The sequence below is a fragment of the Nilaparvata lugens genome, chromosome 10, assembly GCF_014356525.2.
Source record: "Nilaparvata lugens isolate BPH chromosome 10, ASM1435652v1, whole genome shotgun sequence".
NCBI lineage: Eukaryota > Metazoa > Arthropoda > Insecta > Hemiptera > Delphacidae > Nilaparvata > Nilaparvata lugens.
In genome coordinates this window covers 21196472-21209125 of record NC_052513.1, presented here as the reverse complement: position 1 = coordinate 21209125, position 12654 = coordinate 21196472, and the positions used below count along the sequence as shown (strand labels likewise).

Genomic DNA, 12654 nt, shown 5'->3' with positions numbered 1-12654 from the left:
TCTCAAAAGTGAATAAATTTTCAATATTCATTATTTAGAAACATCTCAGAATCGAAGAAGGTATCTGGAGTTATGAATTTTTCAGAAAGTCGACATTATACTTGAAGTGAAATCAAGAATGCTGAAAATCCAATATACGCTCTTGACGCTTTTCGGCGTGTGAGATTCCTTAGAGGCCGCAAATAACTTTGCAAACTGTGAGAAAATTCAAGTGAAAGAATGCAAACTTCGGCGATGTTGAAATCTTGAGTTGGATGCGCATAAAATAAGAATATTCTACCTTCCATGCAATATGTTCACCTAGAAAGCAGCTCAATAATCTAATTATATGTAAATTGATTAGATGTATATATATATATATATATATATATATATATATAATATATATATATATATAACTATTAAAATGTATAAATATATAGATAAATAGATGTAGCACATAATAGAAAACACTTTAAAGTTTATAATATAAATTAAAACAGGAGACACAATATTAAATAAATAGATTGAAAACACTCGAACATTATAAACGGAAATTTTCGGGAACTGAGTTCCCTTTCTCCTTTCTCAACCGAGCAGTGTGTGGTCTCTCACTTTTCTCTTTTTCTTACATTTCAGTCAATACAAATGAAGGTTATCATGTAGTTTAGAATCTAAAGGGGTCTTTAGGCATTCACCGTTCATTAATATAATAATATCCTGGAGGGACCCACAATACTCAATAGAATCAAGTGAAGTTATCACCTCTCACACTGAATTACCCGTTCAAAATAACATTTTTCCACCACAAACCAACCAAATACAGTGAGTGGTCTCTCACTGCTCGGTTGAGGAAGGGCACTCAGTTCCCGAAAATTTCTGTTTATAATGTAACACAATTTTTCAGATTCATAATAAAATTGTATCATTATTCAATGTATTTTCCACAAGTTATTATATTTTTCTCTGAGATATTATTCCGAGAATAAGTTCAAATAGGTGAATCAACAAAAACTGTCGAATTATATTTGATGATCTATCAGAACAATCCAGATTTTATTATAACGAACTAATATATCTGGAGGTGCTCTCACATTACAAGAACTCTAATAACTTCAATAAACTTCTGCTCTGAATCTCAGATCACATGATGATTGATCTATAGAGGTACTTACAAATACACGCGCTACGAACATGCTCCGAATATGAACGTTACACGAGATGTTACGCAAGAGGTTCGCAAGATGTTTGCACGCTTTTCTTATTGTTGACTTCAATACGTTACAACAATAAACTAACCTTACAAATGAGAAACGTTTAATCATAGGGAAAGGTTTAATCACAAGAAGATATCTCATGATATAGGGCGTTCACATTCCAAGTTTTAATGTTAACTCAAGCCGACAGTCCTAGTAGTTCTTTTTGGCGAAGCTATGTGACTATGGTAGTTTCTCCTACTGTGTCGTTCTTACACTCTCACCCTAACAAAACAGTAATTGACCGAAGCGAAGCTGAGGTCTTAGTTTTGACTCGATCGGCTTTTGTCTGTTTGTTTGTTTGTACCGCAGATACAGTCGCAGTTATTGTCCGATTTGGGTGAAATTTTGTATGCAAGCTCTTTGGAACAAGGCGCAGAAACGTATGTATAACGTTTTTTGAAAAGACCTCCGTTTTTTTTTGTAATTTGAAAAACTGCAGACCAACCTCCATCCAAACGGTACTTTTTGGTATCTATGGCGTCTTTGAAGATACAGCAATTCATGTTCCTACTTTTTTGCCTTCAATATCAACAGCTCATGGTGTCGTAGGGAACTGGAGCATTGACACTCACACTGTGGGACCCAGGTTCGAATCTCGTTACTACCAGTTTTTTTTTTGCAGATGATACCAATTGTTCTATCTTATTCTAATAATAGGCTATATCATTACAAAATAAATTATTATGATTATATAGAATTATCAAATCGAATCATCTTATTATTATTAAATTGTTTTCTGAGTAGATTTTTGCCCACACCTTCTTCTACCAGAATTCCCAGTGTAGCTCTGGGCCAGCTAGACTCAGGGTCTAGGGGTCCCAGCGTCTGGGGTGGGCCGCAGCAGGGGACGAAAGGCTTGGTGTGGTGTCCATCAACCACCCTCGTTCGAGTCGGGGGTTGGAACAGGGCCTTGAGTACTTTGCTGAAGTGATTCCCTCTTCTAGGAAAGAGGGGCCGTGCTTTCGCACTGCCTAACAGGGTTGGGCGGGGAGTGATAGGAGTAGAAACGATCTGGTGTCCTCCATGAGTATGGTCTCTGGTACGGGAGGAATGTTCCCGATTGTCACTGGGTGTCCTCTCACTATTCTAGTTTGACCTAGCAAGGTAGAAGAGCCTCGGAACAAGGCGTTACGGCTGGTCACCGGGTCCCTCATCTCGGGTACCGGGCGTTTCCTGCGGCCAGGATCGGTGTCTCGGGGTCGAGAAAGGCGTTCCCAAGCCTTACTCGAGGTCCCCTTGCTTTTCCAGTTGGAGCAAGCAAGGTAGGAGAGCCCTTGCACCGGGCGTCACTGCTGGTCACCGGGTCCCTCACCTCGGGTATCGGGCGTTTTCTGCGGCCAGGATCGTGTCTCGGGGTCTGAAAAGGCGTTCCCAAGCCTTACTCGAGGTCCCTTTGCTTTTCCAGTTGGAGCTAGCAAGGTAGGAGAGCCCTTGCACCGGGCGTCACTGTTTTTCAACAGGTCCCTAACCTCGGGTACCGGCTATTTCCTACGGCCAGGATCGGTGTCTCGGGGTCGGGACAGGCGTTCCCAAGCCTTATTCGAGGTCCCCTGGCTTTTCCAGTTGGAACTAGCAAGGTAGGAGAGCCCTTGCACCGGGCGTCACTGCTAGTCACCGGGTCCCTCACCACGGGTACCGGGCGTTTTCTGCGGCCAGGATCGTGTCTCGGGGTCGGGACAGGCGTTCCCAAGCCTCACTCGAGGTCCTCTTGCTTTTCCAGTTGGAACTAGCAAGGTAGAAGAGCCCTTGCACCGGGCGGTACTGCTGGTCACCAGGTCCCTAACCTTGGGTACCGACTATTTCCTGCAGCCAGGATCGTGTCTCGGGGTCGGGAAAGGCGTTCCCAAGCCTTTCTCGAGGTCCTCTTGCCTTTCCAGTTGAAGCTAGCAAGGTAGGAGAGCCCTTGCAACGGGCGTCACTGCTGGTCACCAGGTCCCTCACCTAGGGTACCGAGCATTTCCTGCGGCCAGGATCGTGTCTCGGGGTCGAGAAAGGCGTTCTCAAACCTTGCTCGAGGTCCTCTTACCGTTCCTGGTCCTCTTCGTGATGTCCCTGGGTCAAGTTTAGCCAAAACCCGACTTGTCGCCATTGGTCGAATCAGGCAAGCTGGCTGCTAAAAGTCGTCGAAGTGGTCGCACAATACTCATCTGCTGCTAGTGTTGTATCTTGGAGCTTCCAGCGTCTTCTATTAACACCAGTTAACAGAAGACACAATTCGAAGTAGTCTAAGGAGTTGGAGTATACTCTGGTCACGAGTTGTACTCACTCACTAGCCGCGCGCTGCTTCCTTCACTAGTTCTCGACCGACCACCCGAACTAGACTGTCTGTCTGTGCTCCACTGTTCTTCTCTACTACTCGGCGAGCCTCCCTCGGCATCCGAGTGGGAGGGGGTAAGGGTGCGCGGCATAGTTGAGCAGTAGCTCAGTGACTGACTCGCTCGTTGAGCAACGAGATCTTAGGATGAGATTACTGAGCGTCTTCAAAACTAGCTCTAAAATCAATTCCCCTCACTAGTTACGATATACATCGTGACAATTTTATCAAATTGATTGGTTAAATTATTTAAAAAAATAACTCTTTACTGTATTAGGTTCCAATAATGAACATCAACATTCTGCATAGGCATAACAAGCCATAACATTGAATCCACATTACATGAAAAACATCATTAGCAACCTCCTGTCATTGTTACCAACTAACCTATCTTATTTAGAATCATTATCCGTCTCTATCGTCTGTGAGATGCTTTATCCTCTAAATTGCCTACTGCATATTCCATTTTTCCGTCAGTTGACCGATTTCTTATAATCATTTACTAGAAATGTTGTAATATATGGTTATATTGTATTATGGAGACGATATAAAGGTACCTCCTCGATAAGTCCGGTGGCCCTGGAAACAGTGTCTCTAGCACTTTCAATGGAGAAAATAACAGATGACATTACTAAATCTTCACAATATACTGTACTTACTGTAATGGCCCTTCTTATTAGATTTGAAAATTGTATTCATGAGCGAGGTCTACTGTTCGCAGAACTACTTGTAAATATTGTGTTTATTACATTTATATTTATGTCTTATTATGAAAGGTTATGCTTGTCAATGTTTCAAAAGGTAAAAGGGTAGGTTGAAAGTTCGTTTTTTGCTTTTAAATGTCAATAGGCTGGTATTATTGAAAATGTTTCGAATTTATATCATATAATTATGAATTTATCGATTTTGAAATTTTCTTATTCTAAAATAGAGATCGTAACTGATCCAATGAAAACGTTAACCGCGCATGCGCAGCTATTGGCTATAGTTCGCCCTTCGAACTTGCCAAGCTCGCGCTCTGTTCACGTTCTTCTCTTGCGCGACATGGTCACCGGGTCCCTCACCACGGGTACCGGGCGTTTTCTGCGGCCAGGATCGTGTCTCGGGGTCGGGACAGGCGTTCCCAAGCCTCACTCGAGGTCCTCTTGCTTTTCCAGTTGGAACTAGCAAGGTAGAAGAGCCCTTGCACCGGGCGGTACTGCTGGTCACCAGGTCCCTAACCTTGGGTACCGACTATTTCCTGCAGCCAGGATCGTGTCTCGGGGTCGGGAAAGGCGTTCCCAAGCCTTACTCGAGGTCCTCTTGCCTTTCCAGTTGGAGCTAGCAAGGTAGGAGAGCCCTTGCAACGGGCGTCACTGCTGGTCACCAGGTCCCTCACCTAGGGTACCGGGCATTTCCTGCAGCCAGGATCGTGTCTCGGGGTCGAGAAAGGCGTTCTCAAGCCTTGCTCGAGGTCCTCTTACCGTTCCTGGTCCTCTTCGTGATGTCCCTGGGTCAAGTTTAGCCAAAACCCGACTTATCGCCATTGGTCGAATCAGGCGAGCTGGCTGCTAAAAGTCGTCGAAGTGGTCGCACAATACTCATCTGCTGCAATGTTGTATCTTGGAGCTTCCAGCGTCTTCTATTAACACCAGTTAACAGAAGACACAATTCAAAGTAGTCTGAGGAGTTGGAGTATACTCTGGTCACGAGTTGTACTCACTCACTAGCCGCGCGCTGCTTCCTTCACTAGTTCTCGACCGACCACCCGAACTAGACTGTCTGTCTGTGCTCCACTGTTCTTCTCTACTACTCGGCGAGCCTCCCTCGGCAGCCGAGTGGGAGGGGGTAAGGGTGCGCGGCATAGTTGAGCAGTAGCTCAGTGACTGTCTCGCTCGTTGAGCAACGAGATCTTAGGATGAGATTACTAAGCGTCTTCAAAACTAGCTCTAAAATCAATTCCCCTCACTAGTTACGATATACATCGTGACAATTTTATCAAATTGATTGGTTAAATTATTTAATAAAATAACTCTTTACTGTATTAGGTTCCAATAATGAACATCAACATTCTGCATAGGCATAACAAGCCATAACATTGAATCCACATTACATGAAAAACATCATTAGCAACCTCCTGTCATTGTTACCAACTAACCTATCTTATTTAGAATCATTTTCCGTCTCTATCGTCTGTGAGATGCTTTATCCTCTAAATTGCCTACTGCATATTCCATTTTTCCGTCAGTTGACCGATTTCTTATAATCAATTATTAGAAATGTTGTAATATATGGTTATATTGTTTTATGGAGACGATAATTATAAAGGTACCTCCTCCATAAGTCCGGTGGCCCTGGAAACAGTGTCTCTAGCACTTTCAATGGAGAAAATAATAGATGACATGACTAAATCTTCACAATATACTGTACTTACTTTAATGGCCCTTCTTATTAGATGAAAATTGTATTCATGAGCGAGGTCTACTGTTCGCAGAACTACTTGTAAATATTGTGTTTATTACATTTATATTTATGTCTTATTATGAAAGGTTATGCTTGTCAATGTTTCAAAAGGTAAAAGGGTAGGTTGAAAGTTCGTTTTTTGCTTTTAAATGTCAATAGGCTGGTATTATTGAAAATGTTTCGAATTTATATCATATAATTATGAATTTATCGATTTTGAAATTTTCTTATTCTAAAATAGAGATCGTAACTGATCCAATGAAAACGTTAACCGCGCATGCGCAGCTATTGGCTATAGTTCGCCCTTCGAACTTGCCAAGCTCGCGCTCTGTTCACGTTCTTCTCTTGCGCGACATGCGATCATCTTGGGAACCGCTCGCGTAATGTTCGTTTGTGGAGCAGAGCGAAAGTCTGTACGCAGCTTCATAGATTGATAAGTTCAAATAGTACTACTGAATTTCAGGTTTATAATGATTTTTTTTAGCAATCGCTTCACTCACCATTTATAACACCAACCACAGTCAACTTCATATCTTTGACTGTGGGAATATAGATGATTTCTGTATATACCAAAAGCAGTTTGGTTAGATGAGAAGACAGTCCAAGAAGGAAAAATGCTTCCAAAGAGAACACAAAAAACGGGTAGGAGCTCTGAAAAAAAACATTTACCTGTCAAAGAGAAAATATCTCACAGGGATCAAAGTACTTGAAAAGCAGCGAAACACAATCAAAAGTCATTGGTAATTGTATGACGTGGAATGGGTTTCAATTTTCCAATATATTCAGACGATAAATTGAAACTGTTGTAATATGATATTAGATAAATTAAGCTCAGAAATGAATTTATATTGCTGAGAAGTTCAATATTTCGCAGCGTTCACATCACTTCCATTAACGAGCTCGCACTCAAACATATTAACGGGACTTGTTCTGTAAATCAAGACCGATGAAAACTGATGTAACTTGTCAGAAGAAGAGAGCAGTTCTCTTGTGCAAACGCATCAAACATCAATCGACAAACGATTCGGACGCTCGCAATTGGGAGAAGGAACCTCTGCAGCCATCAACATAAGTACGTCGTTAAGCATTTTAATGGCTCTTCAAGCAGCCACTCTTCAGCTGTGGCTTGTGGCTGCTCTCTGATAGCAGTCAGAGATCACTTCTCAGTCTTTGTAATATGATTCAAAGATTGAGTGTGCTTGAAGCCATTTTGCGGTCTACCCAGTTAGTGGGTGATCTTTGGAATTATTAATTTATAGGGATAAGTTCAATAATTAATCATTTGGATTAGAAACTCTCATTGCAAGGAATATTTTCATATTTGAGTATCAATTGAACGTGGAAGATATAAGATTCACAGTTATAGGACTTATTCATAGTTATAATAGGAAGATAGATTATTCATGCTATTAAATAATTTTCCAAGTTTCAGTCGAGCTGATAATAATAATCGAATATCGTACTTGAACCTCGATAACCCAGACTAACTGCGACCGGAGACGTTCCGTGTTACCGAAAGTCCGGGTTAACCGAGGAATGGGGAATGAACATATATTAACTTGAAGAAATCTAAGTTTTCTTTATTTAGAACGCGCACAGCAGTACTTTCACAATCACGAGAAGATAGCTTCCACACTTTTAACAATACTAAGACAAAAAGAAGGTGAGAATGCTTCAGCCACAGTTAATATTATAGGAACGTTTGTTCGTCCTTCTTCAAATAATTTCATCTCCCGGACATCCGAGTTAGCAGATTTGAATAATTATTATCATGGTTTTACTGTATTCTTTATTCGGATTTGAAGTTAATGAAAAATGGCATTTTACTCTACCTTCCAATAGTCTGTGGAAATATTCTGGTATTCAATCGGTACGTATTTTTGTTTCATTGATTCTCTGTTTCTATGTTTATCATTTTGTGCTATACTGTTTTGGGTAATTTGATAATTGAACTGATAGGTCGATGGGAGGTGGATTACAGGAATTGAGAAGAACATTTTTTCTCTCAAAAATGGCTCCAACGATTTTGATCAAATCCTGCCCAAAATAGTAGTTGATGAACTCTATCAAATGCCACAAGTCCCATATATGTAATAGTTTCAGGAGCTCCACCCCATCTATGGAGTTGCTTGATTCCAGATTCTCAATTATCAGGCTTCAGATACAATATATAAACAAAAAATTCAAGTGGAAAAGATTAAGTGTAGAAGCCTCTAGAATATTAATGTCCAGTAACATTTTCACCTAAAATTAATAATAAGCTCGAAATTCGAGAAAATGTGATTATTCAAATGCAAACTTAATGAGAGAGGCAACTGTTGATTCTATTAATCATTCTCTGTGAGAGATAGCAGAATTGATCTCATTAGACACACGACGCGTTTTTTGCCAATATTTTCATAGCAAGGGAAGTTGTGTGAGTGCGCCACACCAGATTCTTATTTAATAATTTGTCCAGTCCTTACACCAGTTATAGAATAGACACGCTGGGAAGTCTAGCCTCTGAAGCCAACATCTACTGCCAAATCCACCCATCTTCACGTCACAACAGTGACGTCACGCATCGTATAGAAAACTTTCAGATTGTGTCTATTTCAGATTCATGGTGTTTTTAGGTTATTTCTAGCTACGGGCGAAAACGATATCGGTTAAGTTATAATGTGTTATGTGATATCAGCTTCAAAGTAATGTGTTTTGAAAATAATAAGGTATGGTAGCCTACAACACTAATTTATTGTCATGCTGCAATGAGTTCACTCACATCATAACCAAGGATAATATTGCAATTACAACTTACAATATTTATGTGTATAAATTTCAACTTACGCATGAAAAGATATTCCACTTTTTTCCTAAAATTTCAGTGCAATTATATGCTGCGAAGGAGATTACCTTCTCATAAATAATAATTACTTTAATAAATAACAATCTGCTATGGCAAACAAGCTATGTTTAACAACAATGCATTGTTTAACAGCAATGTAAGTTAAACACCACAAACACTTACACAACAAACTCAAAAAAGTTTTCTATAATTTCTTTACGATGCGTGACGTCACTGTTGTGATGTCAAGATGGGTGGATTTGGCAGTAGATGTTGGCTTCATCGACTTTCAGTATGAATATAAAATGAGCCGTGTCTATTCTATAACTGGTCTAAGGTCCATTCCAAACACTCAACCTAAACTGAACTGTAACGTTATTGTCGGATTCCATCAATTTCAAACAGCTGATCATGCGTATCTATTTCGAACGGCTGATCATGTGTAGGCTACAATTTAAAAAAATTAGCTTGGCTTATCATCATGAAGCAAGGCAAAACGATAAGAGCATTGAAGGATTAGAGGGTTTTGAAACTAGGTCACACACGCTTTGCAAATAGAAGAGAAAAGAGAAAGATAGGGAAAGAGAGAGGAAGAGACAAGAATAAATTAATAGAGATGAAGAAGAAGGAGAGAAGAAACGAAGGAAGTAGAACATAAAAAGAAGAAGAAAAGGAAGAAGAAGAAGGAGAAAGGGAAAAAGAAGAAAAAGAGAGGTAAAAAAAAGGAAATGAAGAAGAAGAAAATAAGATGATGAAGAAGAAACAAAAGAAAAGAAAGGAGACGAAAAAAAGAAGAAGTGGAAGAAGAAGAAGATGAAGAAGAAAATGGAAGAGGAGAAGAAAATATAAAATAGGCAAACATGTTTTCTTTGTAATGACTACTCCTCCTTACAATATTTGAAAATGTCATCCAGTGTATTACTTGAGGAATCAGTTTCAATTTATGTCATTGCTCTAACATAGGGATTGGAGAGCTGAAAATTTTCAAATTTCAACTTATGATTCGATGATCAGCTGTTTTGAAACAGGAATATTAAATTTGTCATTGTTTATTCAGAGTGATTTGTTTAGTGAGCGATTTCAAGGTCAAATTAAAGAAGGTAATCAAGAAGAGTGTAAACCGAGTTTCAATATGAATAAATCGATGGAGCCAAACTTGAAAAGTGGAGTGGAATTCGAAACTGAATGAGGATGTTCGGTTGATTGCCAATATGGCCTGTGTTGAAGAAGAGGTGGTAGCATTGACTTCCACTGTGGATAGCATCAAGAAGAAATATCTGAAACCAGGTGTCAAAAAGAAGAAGACATGGATGACAAAAGACATTCTCAAGATGATTGAGGAAAGAATGACTTTGAAAAACAATCCTCAAGAGTATAAAAATATAAACAAAATCATCAGGAAGAAAATAAGGGAAGCTAAAGAAAAAGAAATAACTCACAAATTCATCGAGATAGAAACTCTCCAAGCACGTCACGACAATTTCAACATCTATAAGAGAATCAATGCTTTATGTAGAATTGAAAGAAGATCATTGAATAGACTGGTGGACGAAAATGGAATAATTATTGTTGACAAGGAGAGAGTCAAACTGATGTGGAAAAAACATATAGAAGAGTTATTTCATGATAATAGAGCAGTGCTTCCCAATATAATATGCGAAACAGGGCAATAAATATTAATAGATGCAATAAAAAACACAAAAGCTGGTAAAGCAACAGGCCCTGATAACATGAAGGCAGAGTTTAAAAAACTTCTAGATGATGATAATATTAAATGGATGAATTATTTGTTCAACCGTATATATGACAATGGGAGCATTCCAGAGAAGTGACTGGAGTCAGGGTTTATTCTATTGCCAAAGAAGGCGGAACCTATAAAATGTGATCAGTATAGAACAATCAGCCTAATAAGCCATCTCTTGAAGATATTCTTGAAAATAGTACATGAAAGAATTTACAAGCTTTGTGAAGAGCAATTGTCAGCTACACAATTTGGGTTCAGGAATTCTGTTGAAACAAGAGAGGCCTTATTCAGTATCCAGGTGCTGTTCCATAGATGCAGAGATGTATAACAAGGATATATATGCATGCTTTGTGGATTATCAGAAGGCATTTGACAGGGTTTAACATGAGAGAATGGTTGAGATATTGAAAATGACTGAAATAGATGATAAAGATCTCGGAATAATAACAAACTTGTACTGGAAACAATCAGCATCAGTCACTTTGGAGGATAACGGTGTAGGAGGTATAAAAATTCAGTGAGACAGGGATGTGTGCTTTCTCCATTGTTATTCAATATTTATTCTGAGTACATCTTCAAAGAATCCTTGGAGGATGTAGAAGTAGGCATTCCTGTGAATGGACAGATACTCAACAACATTAGATATGCTGATGACACAGTCATTTTTGCAGAGAGTTTAGATGATTTACAGATGCTGATGGACAGAGTGACAGAAAGTAGTGGGAGACATGGGTTGAATATCAATACAGATAAGACAAAGCTGATGGTCATCAGCAAGAAAATTGTCCCCAGATGTCATCTTACAATTAAAGGAAAGCCGGTTGAACAAGTTGATAAATACATTTACCTGGGTGCCACTCTGATCGACCAGTGGGATCACTCACAAGAAATCAAGATCTACATCGAAAAGGCCAGAGCTGTGTTTTTAAAAATGAGAACCATGTTCAAGAGTTACGATTCGACAGTTAGTTCGAGAATGAGATATCTTCGGTGTTATGTTTTCTCCATTCTTCTATATGGTGTAGAGTCATGGACATTGACAGCTGCAACTGAGCACAAACTAGAGGTATTCGAATTGTGGCTCTACCGGAGGATGCTGAGGGTGTCATGGGTGGACCATGTCTCTAATGAAGAGATTTTAAGAAGAATGGGAAAATGAACAGAAATTCTCAATACCGTAAAAGCAAGGAAGTTCCAATATCTCGGACATATAATGAGAGAAATGGAAGCAGATACGAGCTACTCCAACTTGTATCGCAGGGCAAGGTAGAGAGTAAAAGAGATCCTGGAAAGATAAAAATATCGTGGCTTAGGAACCTGAGGACATGGTATGGAATGAGCACAGCACAGCTGTTCAGGGCGGCAGTCAACAAGGTCATCATAGCCAGAATGGTTGCCAACATCCGGAACGGATAGGAACCAAAAGAAGGAGATTCAGAGTGGGAGATGGGATGAAGAGGAAGAGAGAGAGAGGAAAGAGAGACAAAAGAGGAAATGGAAGAAGAAAAAGAAGGAAGAGGAGAAGAAGACGAAGGAGAAGGAAAAAGAGGATAAGAAGGAGAAGTCGGAGAAGAAGGGCTAGAAGAGAAAGAAGAAGAGGAAGATGATGAAGTTGAAGAAGAAGAAGAAGAAGAAGAAGAAGAAGAGGAAGAAGAAGAGGAAGAAGAAGAAAAATAAGTGGGAAAAAGAAAATAAGAGTTTTCAAGATTTTATTACATTTTATTGAAAACATAAGCTTCAAAAAATCTTATTAGGAGAATACGAAATAATGTCCATGATAAACAAAAATAACGTTTGAAGTTTTCTATGTTCATGTTTACGATAATAAACTATTTATCATTTATGTCTATATTCATGTTTATGTTTATACCATGCATGTGATTCCAATTAGTTTTAAATGAAAACTTGGAATGATAAAATGATACATCATTTCAAAGAGAATTCAGTGCTCTACAAACCTACGATAAGCATTAGTTTTTATGATGTATTGTTGGAGAGTTATGAGCCCTGAAAGGGCAAAACATTGGATAAAACATGCTGTTTTAACAATCTCACACCTTCAAGAGCAAATATCTCGGGAACTTTTGAGAAT

General features: G+C 39.3%; 1 protein-coding gene across 2 annotated transcripts in view; it reads right to left on the bottom strand.

Annotated features, from left to right (window-relative positions):
* Positions 1 to 12654, bottom strand: part of LOC111047221 — a 161844-nt gene that overhangs the window by 9235 nt on the left and 139955 nt on the right. For both annotated transcript variants that reach the window (XR_005572291.1, XM_039436533.1), the window contains exon 18: positions 6495 to 6645. Coding sequence is in view for 1 of the 2 variants with exons in the window: in XM_039436533.1 (XP_039292467.1) it covers positions 6495 to 6645 (151 nt within the window). In the remaining variant the exon portion in view is untranslated. The remainder of the gene's footprint in view (positions 1 to 6494; positions 6646 to 12654) is intronic.